At 44.4% G+C, this 21,272-nt stretch overlaps 1 protein-coding gene across 1 annotated transcript in view; it reads right to left on the reverse strand.

Annotated features, from left to right (window-relative positions):
- The window catches only part of LOC118938429 (translation initiation factor IF-2-like), a 119,532-nt gene that overhangs the window by 64,376 nt on the left and 33,884 nt on the right, over positions 1–21,272 (reverse strand). The window contains exon 2 of the mRNA XM_036942357.1: positions 18,873–19,280. Within this exon, the coding sequence (XP_036798252.1) occupies positions 18,873–19,276 (404 nt within the window). The 5' untranslated portion in view covers positions 19,277–19,280. The remainder of the gene's footprint in view (positions 1–18,872; positions 19,281–21,272) is intronic.

Below are 21,272 nucleotides of genomic sequence, written 5' to 3' on the forward strand. Positions count from 1 at the left end.
CCCAGCCTGTCCTCTTATACACTATATTAGGTCCAGCCTGTCCTCTTATACACTATATTAGGTCCAGCCTGTCCTCTTATACACTATATTAGGCCCAGCCTGTCCTCTTATACACTATATTAGGTCCAGCCTGTCCTCTTATACACTATATTAGACCCAGCCTGTCCTCTTATACACTATATTAGGTCCAGCCTGTCCTCTTATACACTATATTAGGTCCAGCCTGTCCTCTTATACACTATATTAGGCCCAGCCTGTCCTCTTATACACTATATTAGGTCCAGCCTGTCCTCTTATACACTATATTAGGTCCAGCCTGTCCTCTTATACACTATATTAGGTCCAGCCTGTCCTCTTATACACTATATTAGGTCCAGCCTGTCCTCTTATACACTATATTAGGCCCAGCCTGTCCTCTTATACACTATATTAGGTCCAGCCTGTCCTCTTATACACTATATTAGGTCCAGCCTGACCTCTTATACACTATATTAGGTCCAGCCTGTCCTCTTATACACTATATTAGGTCCAGCCTGTCCTCTTATACACTATATTAGGTCCAGCCTGTCCTCTTATACACTATATTAGGCCCAGCCTGTCCTCTTATACACTATATTAGGTCCAGCCTGTCCTCTTATACACTATATTAGGTCCAGCCTGTCCTCTTATACACTATATTAGGCCCAGCCTGTCCTCTTATACACTATATTAGGTCCAGCCTGTCCTCTTATACACTATATTAGGTCCAGCCTGTCCTCTTATACACTATATTAGGTCCAGCCTGTCCTCTTATACACTATATTAGGTCCAGCCTGTCCTCTTATACACTATATTAGGTCCAGCCTGACCTCTTATACACTATATTAGGCCCAGCCTGTCCTCTTATACACTATATTAGGTCCAGCCTGTCCTCTTATACACTATATTAGGTCCAGCCTGTCCTCTTATACACTATATTAGGTCCAGCCTGTCCTCTTATACACTATATTAGGTCCAGCCTGTCCTCTTATACACTATATTAGGCCCAGCCTGTCCTCTTATACACTATATTAGGTCCAGCCTGTCCTCTTATACACTATATTAGGTCCATGCTTCGGAACTTTGGTTTTCCTAGATATGGAAAAATTGCAATGAAATTCCAATGAAATGTACCATTATTAAGTCGGGGGTCCAATTCTCACTTCTGCATGTCCCACTTTCACTCTTTCTCCGTCTCCTCCGGTTTCTAATCTGTCTAAATAGACGGGTTGGCTGTTCAGCGACAAAAGAGACGGGTTGGTTGTTCAGCGACAAAAGAGACGGGTTGGCTGTTCAGCAACAAAAGAGAGGGGTTGGCTGTTCAGCGACAAAAGAGACGGGTTGGCTGTTCAGCGACAAAAGAGATGGGTTGGTTGTTCAGCGACAAAAGAGACGGGTTGGCTGTTCAGCAACAAAAGAGAGGGTTTGGCTGTTCAGCAACAAAAGAGAGGGGTTGGCTGTTCAGCGACAAAAGAGACGGGTTGGCTGTTCAGCGACAAAAGAGATGGGTTGGTTGTTCAGCGACAAAAGAGACGGGTTGGCTGTTCAGCGACAAAAGAGACGGGTTGGCTGTTCAGCGACAAAAGAGATGGGTTGGTTGTTCAGCGACAAAAGAGACGGGTTGGATGTTCAGCGACAAAAGAGACGGGTTGGATGTTCAGCGACAAAAGAGACGGGTTGGTTGTTCAGCGACAAAAGAGACGGGTTGGATGTTCAGCGACAAAAGAGACGGGTTGGCTGTTCAGCGACAAAAGAGACGGGTTGGATGTTCAGCGACAAAAGAGACGGGTTGGATGTTCAGCGACAAAAGAGACGGGTTGGTTGTTCAGCGACAAAAGAGACGGGTTGGATGTTCAGCGACAAAAGAGACGGGTTGGTTGTTCAGCGACAAAAGAGACGGGTTGGATGTTCAGCGACAAAAGAGACGGGTTGGTTGTTCAGCGACAAAAGAGACGGGTTGGATGTTCAGCGACAAAAGAGACGGGTTGGATGTTCAGCGACAAAAGAGACGGGTTGGTTGTTCAGCGACAAAAGAGACGGGTTGGATGTTCAGCGACAAAAGAGACGGGTTGGATGTTCAGCGACAAAAGAGACGGGTTGGTTGTTCAGCGACAAAAGAGACGGGTTGGCTGTTCAGCAACAAAAGAGATGGGTTGGATGTTCAGCGACAAAAGAGATGGGTTGGCTGTTCAGCGACAAAAGAGACGGGTTGGATGTTCAGCAACAAAAGAGAGGGGTTGGCTGTTCAGCGACAAAAGAGACGGGTTGGATTAGACTGTTGACAACGTGTGAACTATATTACGTCTCCAATGTTAATTTGAAACGTTAAAAAAAGTTGCACAATCTTTTCTCTCAAATACATCGCTATAGTCGTTGGTTAGCTAGCTAGACTATATCTATGTACTCTGGTTATGAATGTATCTCCCTCTGCCATGTGGACTATATCTATGTACTCTGGTTATGAATGTGTCTCCCTCTGCCATGTGGACTATATCTATGTACTCTGGTTATGAACGTGTCTCCCTCTGCCATGTGGACTATATCTATGTACTCTGGTTATGAACGTGTCTCCCTCTGCCATGTGGACTATATCTATGTACTCTGGTTATGAATGTGTCTCCCTCTGCCATATGAACTATATCTATGTACTCTGGTTATGAATGTGTCTCCCTCTGCCATATGGACTATATCTATGTACTCTGGTTATGAACGTGTCTCCCTCTCCCATATGGACTATATCTATGTACTCTGGTTATGAATGTGTCTCCCTCTGCCATGTGGACTATATCTATGTACTCTGGTTATGAATGTATCTCCCTCTGCCATGTGGACTATATCTATGTACTCTGGTTATGAATGTGTCTCCCTCTGCCATGTGGACTATATCTATGTACTCTGGTTATGAATGTGTCTCCCTCTGCCATGTGGACTATATCTATGTACTCTGGTTATGAATGTATCTCCCTCTGCCATATGGACTATATCTATGCAGGTTGGATGAGGTGTGCATTGTCGACCACGCCCCCTGACTTTGAGAATCTCTGAAGCGTCATGCATCAAGCCACACCTATCTCATTAGTGGCGGTGGATAAGAGACATTATATCAAACTCATTTGCATTTGACGATCATAGCCCCACATTAAAAGTATGTAATGGTAAATCGAGAAGACCATCAGAAATACTGTTAGAATGTTTTCCATTGACTGCCACAGCCCCAGGTAAACAAGTCAACATGGGCTGTTAATTACATCTTTTGTTTTCACATGGTTGGCTTCCCGAGAAGTTTCACATATCAAAGTGGGGTCGTGGGCCAAAAAAGTAAGGGAACCCCTGCCTTATAGTTTACTAGGGATGATCCCATTTAGTCGACTGGTCGATTGTTTGGTTGATAGGCTGTTGGTCAATCGAGATTTCTTGAGTCGAGCAGTAGCAAAAAAGAAAGACTAGGAGACTAGAAAACAGTCCTTGCCTTAATTGCCTAAGATAAGTGAGGAGAGAGGAAACCAACTTAATTAGGTCTATAATCAATAGCCTAACTGTTAAATGTGCCTGGCTTTATAAATCATCCATATATACATCTACAGAAATAAGGCAGATCCTTCTTGTGTTGCCTGTTTGAGTGTTTGTTTAATAGCCTACTGATTCTGTGAGCACCAAGCCTCACACAACCACAACATGTCGGATAAACAAATTCTGCTGTTTTTAATCTTTGCTGTGCTGTATAACGGCTTTAGACTTTGTGTGCGTGTGTCTATCAGTGTGTGTGTGTGTGTGTGTGTGTGTCTATCAGTGTGTGTGCGTGTGTGTGTGTGTGTGTCTATCAGTGTGTGTGTGTGTGTGTGTGTGTGTGTGTGTGTGCCTTTCTAGCCTCTTCTCCCTCAGGGCGGAATTAGGGATCCAGGCTAGGAGCCAGTAGCGTTGGTTGACACACACAAACTCTCCTCCCCCCTACCTACACACACACACAAACACTCCTCCCCCTACACACACACAAACACTCCTCCTCCTACACACACACAAACCCTACTCCCCCCTACACACACACACACACACACACACACACTCCTCCCCCTACACACACACAAACCCTACTCCCCCCTACACACACACACACAAACACTCCTCCCCCTACACACACACAAACACTCCTCCCCCTACACACACACAAACACTCCTCCCCCTGCACACACACAAACGGGTTCGTTTTGGTAGCAGTTGTACTGCAGATGTTGACAGGCATGTAATCTATTTACAGTCATCTATACATTTGTGGATGTTAATGTATGCAAAGGTTTTTATAAGGAGCCAAGTCTACTGATTATGTGTGGGTGCTTGTGTGTAAGTGAATGGTAGTGTTTGATTGCATGCTTGTGTGTGTGTGTGTGTGTGTGTATGTGTGTGTGTGTGTGTGTGTGTGTGCGCGTGCGTGCGTGTGCGTGGGCGCGTGGGCTGTGATGTGACGGTGACTGATTAACCGTGTAACTGACAGTTATGAATGAAGACCTTCATGAACATAAAAAAAACCTGTCAAAACCAGGCTACATTCATTTTAGGATTTATTTAAATGTTTTAATAACTTTATTTACATGTTTTATTAACTTTATTTAAATGTTTTATTAACTTTATTTAAATGTTTTAATAACTTTATTTAAATGTTTTAATAACTTTATTTACATGTTTTAATAACTTTATTTAAATGTTTTAATAACTTTATTTACATGTTTTAATAACTTTATTTAAATGTTTTAATAACTTTATTTAAATGTTTTAATAACTTTATTAACTTGATTTAAATGTTTTAATAACTTGATTTAAATGTTTTAATAACTTGATTTTATTAACTTTATTTACGTTGTATTAACTTTATTTAAGTAAAGTATAAACTTGACCTAATAGTGGGAGTGGTTACTAATGATCATAAGCTCTTATTTCGTTAATTTAGTCTGTCTATTAAACGTTCTACATCTCCTCCTCTTTCCAACGGTCTTTTGATGCTGGAGCAGCTAATGCCTAGATGTGTGGGGGTGTAGGGCTGTAGGCTATGCCACTTCAGCAACAAATCCTTTGATGTGTGGTCTTTCTTTTATACAACATACGTTTTCATTGCTTGCCAGTAAATAAATAAATCGATCTTATTTTTAAAAAAAAGGTTGAATGTTATTCAACAGCAGTCGACAAGTTCTGTTCTGGCTCCTCTCCAACCTGGCATGGTGTAATTTGATACGGACTCTTTTCTTAATTTATAGTCTGATCACGCCTGGTCCTGGCCGATATGCCTCCCTGGTCCTGGCCGATATGCCTCCCTGGTCCTGGCCGATATGCCTCCCTGGTCCTGGCCGATATGCCTCCCTGGTCCTGGCCGATATGCCTCCCTGGTCCTGGCCGATATGCCTCCCTGGTCCTGGCCGATATGCCTCCCTAGGTGAGACAAAAAAAAGTGCCGCCCTCCTATCCCGCAAAGTAGAATAGTAGACCAGGCTATATACAGTGTCGCCTACCGTCTGTAAAACAGGCCACTGTTAATCCCGGTCATTTGGTTACAATAATTTCTGTTAATGCATGTATTAATTACAGTAATTTACCGTTCTCATTCTCAGAGTGGAAACAATGTTTGCAGAGTTCACAACCTGCTACGCTTGTGAGAAACAAGTTTTGGTTTATTTCATACCATAATTTACGCGTTACATGTGAGAAATGAGCATGCATCTGGTTTCTCTGTCCTGCTAATGGTGACGGAGGGCGCATGCCTGATCACGCGTAGAAATACCTGGTCGGCTTCTCGTCAAATGTAGGTGAGTGCCCAGCTGGCCTCGTTTTTTTCTTCACCTCACACAGTAAGTCAACACGTTTTTTTTGTCTTTTTTTTTTTACAACCATTCAAATTATAATAAATAATAAATAAATAGTTCCTCGCAGTATTCGATAAATCTTTCTAACACTCTCCCACTCGATTATCAGCGTTGCTCCGGTGTGTGAGTTCGCTGATTCTCTCTGTAGATGTGTATTTAGAAAGCTTCCTAAAGTAGCCTGTCTGGACGTCATCTCTTTAATGAGAATCAAACGCTCCTGTCATGATTTCATCTGTAAAAATGCCTATTTTGACTACAATAGCAGGATTTGTGACGTTATGCGAATATTTCGGGAAAGGTGAGCGAGAACCCATCAGACTTTGTTTGAATGGTTTTGTGTGTCGGATAAAGAATATTTACAGAAAAGCCAACAGACCAGGACAAGGAAGGCATATCTTTATTTTGACTTAATGTTGTCAATACGAAAATGTGACAGATTCCCTCCAACCTGGCATGTCTAAATTTGTTGATTAATATTTAAGTAATGACCTGAAAAATGAAATGCCATGATAATAACAAAGTGTAATGGCTTGTTTCAGGAAGTTTTGTATAAATAGCTGGTACTGAAAATGTAAGTGTTATACAAACAAAAAGTATCTATTCAGAGTGTGTGTGTGTGTGTGTGTGTGTGTGTGTGTGTGTGTGTGTGTGTGTGTGTGTGTGTGTGTGTGTGTGTGTGTGTATATGTGTACGGGTGTGTATGTGTACGTGTGTGTGTGTGTGTGTGTGTGTGTATGCGTGTGTATGTGCGTGTGCGCACGTGTGTGTGTTCTAGAGCCGAGCAAACATTAGGTTGTTTAAATATCTATGTATATTATGAGTAGTGACCTTGTGTACAGTGGTGTGTGGGCGAGGTGTGTGTGTTTCTCGACAATTTGGAGAGCTCTTACTCGGTAACAGCTGCTCAGAGCCGACAGGGGGAGGTGAAGAGAGAGAGAGATGTAGAGAGAGAAAATCACTAAGAACATAAATATATACATTACAATTAAAGACTACTAGCACCCATTGGATTAACTACAGGACAAAATACAAACCCTCCAATCCAAAACTGCATGTGGTGTTGATGGTATACTGAAACTAAATATACACACCACAAATTCAAGTTGACTCAAACTCTTCAATATTATCCTCAGCTCTGGCATCTTACCCAATATCTGATCACCCCAATCCACAAAAGTGGAGACAAATTTGGCCCAAACAATTAACGTGGAATCTGTGTGATCGGGAAAATCTTCTGCAGTATCAACAGAAGCCTCCAGCATTTCCTCAGTGAAAACAATGTGCTGAGCAAATGTCAAATTGGCTTCTTACCAAAATACAGACCACATATACACCCTAATTAACAAACAAACAAACCAAAACAAAGGCAAAGTCTTCTCATAGTTTGTTCATTTCGAAATGGCATTCGACTCAATTTGGCATGAGGGTCTGCTATACAAATTGGTGAAAAGTGATGTTGGAGGAAAAACATGAAATGATAAAATCCATGTACACAAACAAGTGTGTCGTTAAAATTGGCAAAAAAAACACATTTCTGTGGGGTGAGACAGGGATGCAGGTTAAGCCCCACCCTCTTCAACATATATATCAACGAATTGGGGAGGTCACTAGAACAGTCTGCAGCACCCGGCCTCACCATACTAGAATCTGAAGTCAAATGTCTACTGTTTGCTGATGATCTGGTGCTTCTGTCCCCAACCAATGAGGGTCTACAGCAGCACCTAGACCTTCTGCACAGATTCTGTCAGACAAGGGCCCTGACAGCAAATCTCAGTAAGACAAAAAATAATGGTGTTCCAAAAAAGGTCCAGTTGCCAGGACCACAAATACAAATTCCATCTACACCGTTGCCCTAGAGCACACAAAAAACTATACATACCTTGGCCTAAACATCAGCGCCACAGGTAACTTCCACAAAGCTGTGAACGAGCTGAGACAAGGCAAGAAGGGCCTTCTACGCCATCAAAAATAACATAAAATTCGACATACCAATTAGGATCTGGCAAAAAAGACTTGAATCAGTTCTAGAACCCATTACCCTTTATGAAAATGCCTGCAGAGCAGAATTAGGCCGATACCCACTAATTATTAAAAATCCAGAAAAGAGATGTTCAATTCTACAAACCAAATTGTATTGGTCGAGGTCATTTGTACATGTAGGCAGAGTTAAAGTGACTGCATAGATAATAAACAGAGAGTAGCAGCCACGTTTAAAGTGCGGTAGCACAGAACAGTCTGACTAGGGTGACACCACCTGGTATAGAGGTCCTGGATGGCAGGAAGCTTGGCCCCAGTGATGTACTGGGCCGTACGCACCCCCCTCTGATGGTGCAGCTTTATCACTTTTTGTTGGACCTAAAGGGAAGCGATTCCCAAACCTTCCATAACAAAGCCATCACCTACAGAGAGACGAACATGGAGAAGAGTCCCCTAAGCAAGCTGGTCCTGGGGCTCTGTTCACAAACACAAACACACCCCACAGAGCCCCAGGACAGCAGCACAATTACACCCAACCAAATCATGAGAAAACAAAAAGATAATTACTTGACAAATTGGAAAGAATCAACAAAAAAACTGCGCAAACTAGAATGCTATTTGGCCCTAAACAGAGAGCACACAGTGGCAGAATACCTGACCACTGTGACTGACCCAAACTTAAGGAAAGCTTTGACTATGTACAGACTCAGTGAGCATAGCCTTGCTATTGAGAAAGGCTGCCGTAGGCAGACATGGCTCTCAAGAGAAGACAGGCTATGTGCACACTGCCCACAAAATGAGGTGGAAACTGATCTGCACTTCCTAACCTCCTGCCCAATGTATGACCATATTAGAGAGACATATTTCCCTTCTATAACACACTCACAAAGAATTTGAAAACAAACCCAATTTTGATAAACTCCCATATCTACAGGGTTAAATACCACAGTGGGCCATCAGAGCAGCAAGATTTGTGACCTGTTGCCACAAAAAAAGGGCAACCAGTGAAGAACAAAAACCATTGTAAATACAACCCATATTTATGTTTATTAATTTCCTTTGTGTACTAACTATTTTCACATCATTACAACACTGTATATATACATAATATGACATCTGTAATGTCTTTATTATTTTGGAACTTTTGTGAGAGTAATGTAATTTTGTATTGTTTATTTAACTTCATCTTATTTTTTTCACTTGCTTTGGCAATGTAAACATATGTTTCCCATGACAATAAAGCCCCTTAAATGTAAATTGAATAGAGAGAGAGACAGAGAGAGAGAGACACAGAACAGGGTGAAATACCACACTGAGGTAGGTGACTGTGGAGACTTCTCTCAGACTCATGGTTGGTGACTAAGCAACGAAACACACATTCCTTGTCTCTTACTTCTTTAGATCGTCAGAGGCTGTACCTCTATACCCCCTAAAGCGCAGTGACACAACCAGGCACCAGCTCATCCAGCTCATCCACCCACCAACACACACACACACCATCAATACCCCTCATAGATGAAGAGAGGGGGTGGAGAGAGAGAGAGAAAGAGAGAGAGAGAGAGAGAGAGAGAGAGAAAGAAGCAGAGTGAATAGCTATTGAGTGAGAGAGAGCTTGTTCTGGAGCTCTGTTCACAAACAGAACCTCAGGACAGCAGCACAATTAGACCCAACAAAATCATGAGAACTAAAATATAGAAACTGAGAACTAGAATGCTTTTTGGCCCTAAACATAGAGTACACAGTGGCAGAATACCAGACCACTGGGACTGACCCATAATGAAGGAAAGCTTTGACTATTTCCAGACTCAGTGAGCTTAACCTTGCTATTAAATCGAGGCCGCCAAAGGCAGACCTGGCTCTCGAAAGATGACCAGCTATGTGGCCACTGCCTGCACAATGAGCTACACTTCTTAACCTCCTGCCAAATGTGTGACCATATTACAGACACATATTTCCCATAGATCACACAGACCCACAAAGAATTAGAAAACAAATCAAACATTGATAAAGTCCTATATCTGTAAGGTGAAATACTGCAGTCACAGCAGCATGATGTGTGGCCCGTTGTCATGAGAAACGGACAACCAGTGGAGAACAAACATTATAAACACAACCTGTTTATTTATTTTCCCTTTTATACTTCAACTACTTGCACGCTGTTACAACACTGTACATAGGCAATAATATAACATTTGAAATGTCTAGATTCTTTTCAAACTTGTATGTGTAATGTTTACTAATGTTTCCAGTGTTTATTTCCCTTTTGTTTATTGTCTATTACATTGACAAAGTAAACATATGTTTCCCATGCCAACAAAGCCTTTTGAATTGAGAGAGAGAGAACCAAAGCCTTTTGAATTGAGAGAGAGAGAACCAAAGCCTTTTGAATTGAGAGAGAGAGAGAGCGAACCAAAGCCTTTTGAATTGAGAGAGAGAGAGATAACCAAAGCCTTTTGAATTGAGAGAGAGAGAGATAACCAAAGCCTTTTGAATTGAGAGAGAGAGAGAGAGAAACAAAGCCTTTTGAATTGAGAGAGAGAGAGAGAACCAAAGCCTTTTGAATTGAGAGAGAGAGAGAACCAAAGCCTTTTGAATTGCGAGAGAGAGAGAGAACCAAAGCCTTTTGAATTGAGAGAGAGAGAGAGAACCAAAGCCTTTTGAATTGAGAGAGAGAGAGAGAGAACCAAAGCCTTTTGAATTGAGAGAGAGAGAGAGAGAACCAAAGCCTTTTGAATTGAGCGAGAGAGAGAGAACCAAAGCCTTTTGAATTGAGAGAGAGAGAGAGAGAACCAAAGCATTTTGAATTGAGCGAGAGAGAGAGAACCAAAGCCTTTTGAATTGAGCGAGAGAGAGAGAGAACCAAAGCCTTTTGAATTGAGAGAGAGAGAGAGAGAACCAAAGCCTTTTGAATTGAGAGAGAGAGAGAGAGAGAGAGAGAGAGAGAGAACCAAAGCCTTTTGAATTGAGAGAGAGAGAGAGAGAGAGAGAGAGAGAGAGAGAACCAAAGCCTTATGTTGAAGACAACTATGTTATATACCTCAGAGGTGGGAGGGGGGAGGAGAGAGGCCTGCTATTTTCACCCAGATTTCACTACCCAAAACCACTAACAGCAAAACCAACTACATGTTTATGTCACTATGCATGGGGGTTTAGTGTGTCCCAAATGATATCCTAGTCCCTATGTGCACATTGGTACTGGTCAAAAGTAGTGCACTAAACAGGAAATAAATAGGGTGCCCTTTGGTACGGAGCCGTTCACTTTCATGCTAACATTACAGTCTAAATAGGTCATGATAAATGTCTACATGAATTGTGAAACGGCGCATCAAGTCAGGTTGGATATCAAACTTGGAATGACAGCGAACCCCGACATAACACTGACTCTGGTAAGTACTGCAGTTTGTGTAATTGTTCAATAGGGCACAATGTTTAAAACCATTTTGCAACAGAAAGAGTTGGATAAGTCCAGGTAATCACTCCCTGTTTCTGTTTTCTTTCCGTTCGGTGCTGATTGAACAAGACCCATGTTTAATTGAATTGGACACCTAATAGCTGTACAGAGCTTTCAGTCAACCATTGTAGTCCACTCAGGATCCATTAGTGTCTCACTGTCAATGTCCAGTAGGACAGTCAGCCATTGAAACTGGTCTCCCACTCTCCACTTCCAACACGACACCTGGCAAAATCCCCATGTTTTGCTCTACACCCCGAATTATAGGAAACTGGTTCGGCTGTTGATCCAAAATGGTTTGTTATGGTATGTTTAATTATAACTGATGTGCAGGTGAGGACCATCACAGATCCGAATGCAACTGCTGCAGTAGAGAAAGCGAGAGAACCCTGACATAACACTGGCTGAGTAACTACTGCAGTGTTGGGTCGTGACTCGTGTTCATTAGGACAGGTTTTAAAAAGTTTTGCAACGGAAAAAGACAGTATTTCTTATCGGATAAGTCCAGGTAATCACTCCCTGTTTCAGTCTGTTTCATTTCCGTTCGGTGCTGATTGAACACGACCCATGTTTAATTAAATAGAGCACCTTATACCAGTACAGAGCTTTCAGTCAAGCAGTGTAGTCCACTCAGAATCCATTAGTGTCCCACTGTCAATGTCCAGGCAGTCAGACATTAAAATCGGTTCTGCTTTTCAGCCAAAATGACATCTCTCCAGACACCCATGAAAGAAACGTATATACGACCCATGCAAAACTGCCTCTTGAAAAAACATTTCATCAGGGAACATCAGTCACTAACTGCCATCACTTGATCACCTTGATTGAATGAACCACTCAATATCCATTAGTGTCCCGCTCTTCCAAACACTGACATGTTTCAGACTCCACCAACCAGGGTGAAGCACACCGCTCAGTGTCTATTTCCCCTGTGAAATCCCAATGTTTAGGTGAGCACCCTGAAGACTATGAAACTGGCTCTAGTGTAGTGTTTTTGGATCCAAAATGTCCACCGTTCCATGTGTCCTCCCAGGAGCGATGTGGCTCAGTGCAGAGCCCAGGGGACTGTGCAGTCGCTGGAGTGAATAAGCCACCCCAGTGACCCACAGTAGCAGCTGGAGCCTAACATCACCCAACCTGGCCAATGGACAGAGCACACACACTCAGAGACAGAGAGACAGAGAGAGAGAGAGAAGAGTAGAGGAAGAGGAGAACGAGAGAGAGGTGAATGAGTACACAGAGAGAGAGAGAGAGAGAGAGAGAGAGAGAGAGAGAGAGAAAGAGAGAGAGAGAGAGAGAGAGAGAAAGAGAGAGAGAGAGAGAGAGAGAGAGAGAGAGAGAGAGAGAACAGAGGGGAGAGAGATAGGAAGAGAGAGAGACAGAGAACAGAGCAAGAAAGAGATGGGAAGAGAGAGAGAGAGAACAGAGGGGGAGAGAGAGAGATGGGAAGAGAGAGACAGAACAAAGGGGGAGAGAGAGAGAGAGATGGGAAGAGAGAGAAGAGGGGGAGAGAGAGAGAGATGGGAAGAGAGAGAACAGAGGGGGAGAGAGAGAGATGGGAAGAGAGAGAGACAGATAGCAGAGGGGGAGATAGATGAAGAAGAGGGGCAGTAGAAGAGGGGGAGAGAGTTGAAGAAGAGGAGCAGTAGAAGAGGCTGAGGGCTCAGATGGGTCCAATAAGTACAACATTGATAGCTAAAAGAGAAAAGGTACAAACTGAGCTTGTCCCAGTAGGTAACAATGATCATTCATGTGTTCTGCTGGAAGAACTTTGATCCCATTTGGCCATATTTGTTAGTGAGAGAGAGGCGGAGGGAGAGAGGAGAGGAGACCGACAGATGAGGGGGGAGAGAGAGAGAGATGGGTGGATGACTGAGTCAGTGAGATCAATCAGTGAGAGAATAAATTCAGAGAGAGAGAGATATGAGAGATATGAAAAAGGGGGAGGAGGAGACCAGGGATGGGGAACAGATGCAGTTGGGTCAGAAAGGGACAACCTGAGCTGGCTTATCCCTGTAGGGAGGATGATTCATACACACACACAGGGCCGGACACACTCACATCGTTTGAAGTCGTTAGATCTCATTTAGCCATAATGGACTGTGAGAGAATGAGACAGACAGACTGACAGACAGACAGACAGTGAGTCAGTGAGTGAGAGAACAAATTCAGCGTGGATGCAGGAGAGAGAGAGAGAGAGGCAGAGGGAGACAGAGAGAGCGAAAGCAAGAGCAAGAGCGAGAGAGAGAGAGAGAGGGCCTGAGCAGGGCATCTTCCTCTCTCTCTACCTGTCAAAACTAATACCTCTCATAAAGGCAACAGAGCTGTATATGTCAGGCCCAGTGTATGTGTGTGTGTGTGTGTGTGTGTGTGTGTGTGTGTGTGTGTGTGTGTGTGTGTGTGTGTGTGTGTGTGTGTGTGTGTGTGTGTGTGTGTCAGGCCCAGGGCCCCAGACTGGTAAATGGGTCAGGGTCCTCCTGTGCTGCCTGTCTATCTGTCTGTCTGTTTGTCAAAACAACACTATAAATCCACCCCTAAGGCCCCTAATAGCTAGCAGCTAGTGACTGACTGTCCAGGGTCTGGTTGTCCTCGTGGACTAGACAGCAGCACACAGATGAGAGAGCAGAATCATTGATTCTAGAGTTACAACTCATTGTTGAGAGAGAACATAGAGGCAGTGTTCCACAGTTCTTCTACCTGTACACTGGGTCTGCGCCGGTGTACGCTACAGTAGTACACCTACCTACTGACGGCCTGGGTCAGGGTGATGATGATGATGGACTAGACAGCAGCACACAGATGAGAGAGCAGAATCATTGATTCTAGAGTTACAACTCATTGTTGAGAGAGAACATAGAGGCAGTGTTCCACAGTTCTTCTACCTGTACACTGGGTCTGCGCCGGTGTACGCTACAGTAGTACACCTACCTACTGACGGCCTGGGTCAGGGTGGTGATGATGATGAACTAGACAGCAGCATAGTACAGACGGTTACAACTCAGACTCAAGGGCATTGTGTGAGTCCCAAATGGCTCCCTATTCCCTATATAGTCCACTTCTTTTGCCCAGAGCCAAAAGGCTACAGTAGAGCAAATGACTGAGAGGCAGACTGGTCTGATGGACTAGACAGCAGCACAGTACAGCAGTCAGCTATTGTACAGTTGGAAGTGTCTGGCTCAGGGGAATTGTTTAGGGAAAACATGGAAGCACTGTTCCACAGTTCTAACATCATCTCTGTATTGTGGCAGGCAGCGAGGTGTGATGAGGTGCTAATGTACTTGGGTAAGGGGAGGAACAGCCATGCGTGAGGTAGCTCATATTTAGACATGAGGACCATGGGGTTATTAGGGGTCTGGCTGCACTTGTATATCAGCTACTGACGTACAGACAGACGGATAGACTGACTGACTGACTTTTTGGGATGACTGTGACAGGTTGGGATGACTGTGACTGGTTGCGATGACTGACTGACTGGTTGGGATGACTGACTGGTTGGGATGACTGAGTGACTGACTGACTGGTTGGGATGACTGACTGACTGGTTGGGATGACTGACTGACTGGTCGGGATGACTGACTGACTGGTTGGGATGACTGACTGACTGGTTGGGATGACTGGTTGGAACGACTAGCATCACTACTCTGGACAGTTCTGACTTAGAATATGTGGACAACTACAAATACCTAGGTGTCTGGCTCGACTGTAAACTCTCCTTCCAGACTCATATTAAGCATCTCCAATGCAAAATTAAATCTAGAATCAGCTTCCTATTTTACAACAAAGCCTCCTTCACTCACGCTGCCAAACATACCCTCGTAAAACTGACCATCCTGCCGATCCTCGACTTCGGCAATGTCATTTACAAAATAGCCTCCTACACCACTCAGCAAACTGGTTGCAGTCTATCACAGTGCCATCCGTTTTGTCACCAAAGCCCCATATACCACCCACCACTGCGACCTGTATGCTCTCGTCGGCTGGCCCTACCTAAATATTCGTTGCCAGACCCACTGGCTCCAGGTCATCTATAAGTCTTTGCTAGGTAAAGCACAACCTTATCTCAGCTCACTGGTCACCATAGCAACACCCACCCGTAGCACGCGCTACAGCGGGTATATTTCACTGGTCATCCCCACAGCCAACCAGTCAGTCCTTTGGCTGCCTTTCCTTCCAGTTCTCTGCTGCCAATGACCGATCGTTGAAGCTGTACACAGCCCATCTGTAAACTGCCCATCCAACTACCTACCTCATCCCCATATTGTTTTATCAACTTTAAAAAAATATATTTTGCACACCAGTATTTCTACTTGCACATCATCATCATCATCTGCTATTTATCACTCCAGTGTTCATTTGCTAAACTGTAATTACTTCGCTACTATTGGCCTATTTATTGCCTTTCCTCCTCACGCTATTTGCACACACTGTATATAGACTTTTTCTATTGTGTTATTGACTGTAAGTTTGTTTATGTGTAACTCTGTGTTGTTGTTTTTGTCGCACTGCTTTGCATTATCTTGGCCAGGTGGCAGTTGTAAATGACAACTTGTTCTCAACTGGCCTGGTTAAATAAAAAAGAATAAATAAATAAAAAATGAGAAGAAATAGTACAATGTATCTCAGTGATGGTGTGTCTGCCTATTGCACAGTGATGATTATGTATAATGTATGATTCCAGAACACTTCTACCAGAACAGTCCATCCCTCTGCATCAATAACAGGAGGCTAAATGTGTCACTCGTTCCAACACTTCCACCCAAATGATACTCCCACTGCGTCTGGCATGGGGTACAGTCTACAGCCCTCAAATTTAAATATGGACCTGGAAGCCAGATCCACTGTTATTTTTTTTCCTCTTCTCCAACCAGGGACTGATTTAGACCTGGGACAACAGGTGTGTGCTATTAATGATCAGGTAGAAGAGAAAAGCAGCAGTAGTCTGGACCTCGTAGGGTCAGATCTGAAAAGCCCTGGTCTACAGTAGTCTGGACCTCGTTGGGTCAGATCTGAAAAGCCCTGGTCTACAGTAGTCTGGACCTCGTTGGGTCAGATCTGAAAAGCCCTGGTCTACAGTAACCACCCCAGATCATTTTCTTTAATAACTAAACCAAGGAGCTAGTAGCTAGTTGTATCACTCAGACATGTAACTACTGTCAGAACAGAAATGACAAGATTCTGTTATAATGCTGTTATTGCATCAAATGGTTGTTTTATGCAACAGAATAAGGGGTTGTTAGAACGCTCCTCTGTGTGTGTTCTACTGAGGATGAGCCTCTGGGAGATTTAGCATGTCTTTGGGTGATAAAACCTAAAGAGACCGCATTCCAGATCATGAGTTAATGTTTCTGTTCTATAAGGGAGAGATGACTCCAGGGCCAGACCCTGGTCTCTACACAATGACATACTGTCTGCTGCAAATTAGAAGCATCTTTCATACTCATCTTTTTTTGTATTTATTTTTTTAGGGAGGATCAGCTTAATATTGCGGAAAGAATGTTGCTTCCAATGTAATTGTCTGCATCATTTCCAATCCCCCATATTTTTTTGGTAAATATATATATCCATACACACATGCATATTTATACACATATATACATACACATACCTATATAGACATACATACTTTTTAAAATAATATACCTTTATTATTATTCCCTGCAAACCCTTCCGCCGATCCCCCAATTGGAGTAAACTAATAAACACTTCTGCTTCTACCTTCAATCCATACATCTTATACACATTCTACAGACAGTCTACTTTACAATAGTTCTCTCTTGTTTGTTCTTAGTCCTTCCTCTATTTCTGATGTCCATCCAGTTTGATTTCTATTTGTAACTATGCTATTTCACAAAAGCTCCGAACCTATATACATTTTACAGATCCCTTATGCCCTACATTGTTTATCTTGTTATTAGTCCCACCGTTCAGCTCCACTCAACCCCTCCCATCTGTCTCTCAACATCATCCATTTCGGATTTCGGACTTGTCAAATATTTTTCAACTGTGCTGTGATGCTTCACAAGATAATTGAACCTTCCTATTCTCATAGCGTCTACAGATTGTAAATTTAAAATAAACATTCATACTAATCTTAACCTTGTGACCCATTCCATACATCTGTTGTTTGTCATGTAGGTTGAAAGGGGTGTATCTTAGCTATAACACACCTCTGTACTTTTGTCTCTGGGCGAATCATCTGATTGGTTGACCAGCCAGTATTATCGTAGAGCCCTCAATCCATTCACTTTATATATGTGTGTTGTTTGACCTGCTCCCTTATTAATAAGTGAATAAAGATTTAGTTTAAGTATAACTCTGACTTGTGTGATACGTTTGTCTCTCCTCATTTGGTAGTAAAGAAATGAACCACCGCACTACACAAAACTCTCCACCAGGTCATTTAGTGATAATAGTGATAATAATTAGTGATAATAATGAATACTCAATCCCACTCCTAGCGTCAATAAATCCTTTACATAAAACACAACTTAAACTGGTGTCAGAAGTGAGATTTAGCTATAATCATTCTGACTCCAATTTAGGTCTACTTTGTGTGTTGTGTTCTCCAACGTTTCTCATCAAGTAACACTCACTCCCTAGTCCCTACACTCAGTCAGTAACACTCCCTCCCTAGTCCCTACACTCAGTCAGTAACACTCACTCCCTAGTCCCTACACTCAGTCAGTAACACTCCCTCCCTAGTCCCCACACTCAGTCAGTAACACTCCCTCCCTAGTCCCTACACTCAGTCAGTAACACTCCCTCCCTAGTCCCCACACTCAGTCAGTAACACTCACTCCCTAGTCCCCACACTCAGTCAGTAACACTCCCTACCTAGTCCCCACACTCAGTCAGTAACACTCACTCCCTAGTCCCTACACTCAGTCAGTAACACTCCCTCCCTAGTCCCTACACTCAGTCAGTAACACTCACTCCCTAGTCCCCACACTCAGTCAGTAACACTCACTTCCTAGTCCCCACACTCAGTCAGTAACACTCCCTACCTAGTCCCCACACTCAGTCAGTAACACTCACTCCCTAGTCCCTACACTCAGTCAGTAACACTCCCTCCCTAGTCCCCACACTCAGTCAGTAACACTCCCTCCCTAGTCCCTACACTCAGTCAGTAACACTCCCTCCCTAGTCCCTACACTCAGTCAGTAACACTCCCTCCCTAGTCCCTACACTCAGTCAGTAACACTCCCTCCCTAGTCCCTACACTCAGTCAGTAACACTCCCTCCCTAGTCCCTACACTCAGTCAGTAACACTCCCTCCCTAGTCCCCACACTCAGTCAGTAACACTCCCTCCCTAGTCCCTACACTCAGTCAGTAACACTCCCTCCCTAGTCCCTACACTCAGTCAGTAACACTCCCTCCCTAGTCTCTACACTCAGTCAGTAACACTCCCTCCCTAGTCCCTACACTCAGTCAGTAACACTCCCTCCCTAGTCCCTACACTCAGTCAGTAATAATAATAATAATACTCACCCCCATTCCTTACATTAATACTTAGTAATACACAGTAATACTTAGCAATATGCAGTAATCCTCATTAATACTCAGTAATAATACTCACTCCCACTCCTTGCGTCTGGCCTGTGGCGTGCTCTGCAGCTTGTGTGACTGGTGAGCCTTAATCACATCCCTGTGATCCACCAGTCCCCCTCGCCGCCTCACAGGGGGCGCTAACGGGTCGCCATCTGCCGCCACCAGAGCCAGTGACCCCCCAGGACCCCTCCCCGCCTTGCCGCGCCCACTGAGAAACGGGGCATCCCGGCATTTGTCGACCCGCACGTCATAGACGGCGTGGTAGTAGGTGGGGTTGGCACAGACGCTGGACCCGCTGGTGGGCGGTGGGTGGCATCGGAGTGGGCGATGGTTTTGGGAGGTGGGTGGCATACCGTCAGCTGGCCACAAGGCCGGCGCTGGTACTCTTCTCTCCACGATGATGGAGCCATCTGCATACAGCGGGGACAGCATAGAGCTGGAGGGGGGAGAGGGGGAGGGGAAAATAGGTGTAGGGGGAGAGGGGGAGGGGGGAGAGAGGTGTAGGGGGAGAGGGGGAGGGGGAAAGATGTGTAGGGGGAGAGGGGGAGGGGGAGAGAGGTGTAGGGGGAGAGAGATGATGGGGGGAGAAAAGAGGTGTGGGGGAGAGGGGGAGGGGGAGAGAGGTGTAGGGGGAGAGGGGGAGGGGGAGAGAGGTGTAGGGGGAGAGAGATGATGGGGGAGAAAAGAGGTGTGGGGGAGAGGGGGAGGGGGAAAGAGGTGTAGGGGGAGAGGGGGAGGGGGAGAGAGGTGTAGGGGGAGAGAGATGATGGGGGAGAAAAGAGGTGTGGGGGAGAGGGGGGGAGAAAAGAGGTGTGGGGGAGAGGGGGAGGGAAAATAGGTGTAGGGGGAGAGGGGGAGGGGAAAAGAGGTGTAGGGGGAGAGGGGGAGGGGAAAAGAGGTGTGGGGGAGGGGGGGGAGAAAAGAGGTGTGGGGGAGAGGGGGAGGGAAAAGAGGTGTAGGGGGAGAGGGGGAGGGGAAAAGAGGTGTAGGGGGAGAGAGGTGATGGGGGAGAAAAGAGGTGTAGGGGGAGAGATGATGGGGGAGAAAAGAGGTGTAGGGTGAGAGAGATGATGGGGAGAAAAGAGGTGTAGGGGGAGAGAGATGATGGGGGGAGAAAAGAGGTGTAGGGGGAGAGAGATGATGGGGAGAGAAAAGAGGGGGTTTTAAAAAAATAGGAGGTGCAGGGTGAGAGGGGGAGTAGAAGGACAGAGAATATATATTGGGTTAAGGGGAGAGGGAGGAAGAGGGAGAGAGGGGATAGAAAGGAGAAATATATGAAGAGAGAGGGGATAGAAAGGAGAAAGATATGAAGAGAGAGGGGATAGAAAGGAGAAATATATGAAGAGAGAGGGGATAGAAAAGAGAAAGATATGGAGAGTGAGAGGGGGATAGAAAGGAGAATGATATGAAGAGAGAGGGGATAGAAAGGAGACAGATATGAAGAGAGAGTGGGATAGAAAAGAGAAAGATATGAAGAGAGAGTGGGATATAAAGGAGAAAGATATGAAGAGAGAGGGGATAGAAAAGAGAAAGATATGAAGAGAGAGTGGGATAGAAAAGAGAAAGATATGAAGAGAGAGTGGGATAGAAAGGAGAATGATATGAAGAGAGAGGGGATAGAAAGGAGACAGATATGAAGAGAGAGTGGGATAGAAAAGAGAAAGATATGAAGAGAGAGGGGGATAGAAAGGAGAAAGATATGAAGAGAGAGGGGGATAGAAAAGAGAAAGATATGAAGAGAGAGTGGTATATAAAGGAGAAAGATATGAAGAGAGAGGGGATAGAAAGGAGAAAGATATGGAGAGTGAGAGGGGGATAGAAAGGAGAAAGATATAGAGAGTGAGAGGGGGATAGAAAGGAGAATGATATGAAGGGAGAGGGGATAGAAAGGAGAAAGATATGGAGAGTGAGAGGGGGATAGAAAGGAGAAAGATATGGAGAGTGAGAGGGGGATAGAAATGAGAAAGATATGAAGAGAGAGGAGATAGAAAGGAGAAAGATATGGAGAGTGAGAGGGGGATAGAAAGGAGAATGATATGGAGAGATTTGAAAGGGTAGAGTAGAAGAACAAATATGGATGTGAGAAGGGGCAGGTTAGGATACAAGAGAGAGAGAGAGAGAGAGAGAGAGAGAGAGAGAGAGAGACAGAGAGAGAGAGAGAGAGAGATAGAGACAGAGAGAGAGAGAGAGAGAGATAGAGACAGAGAGAGAGAGAGAGAGACAGAGGGGGGGAGAGAGACAGAGAGAGAGAGAGAGAGAGAGAGAGAGAGAGAGAGAGAGAGAGAGACAGAGAGACAGAGAGAGAGAGAGAGAGAGAGAGAGAGAGAGAGAGACAGAGGGGGGGAGAGACAGAGAGAAAGAGAGAGACAGAGAGAGAGAGAGAGAGAGAGACAGAGAGAGAGAGAGAGAGAGAGAGACAGAGAGAGGG

Source organism: Oncorhynchus mykiss, chromosome 13 (assembly GCF_013265735.2).
Source record: "Oncorhynchus mykiss isolate Arlee chromosome 13, USDA_OmykA_1.1, whole genome shotgun sequence".
Taxonomy (NCBI): domain Eukaryota; kingdom Metazoa; phylum Chordata; class Actinopteri; order Salmoniformes; family Salmonidae; genus Oncorhynchus; species Oncorhynchus mykiss.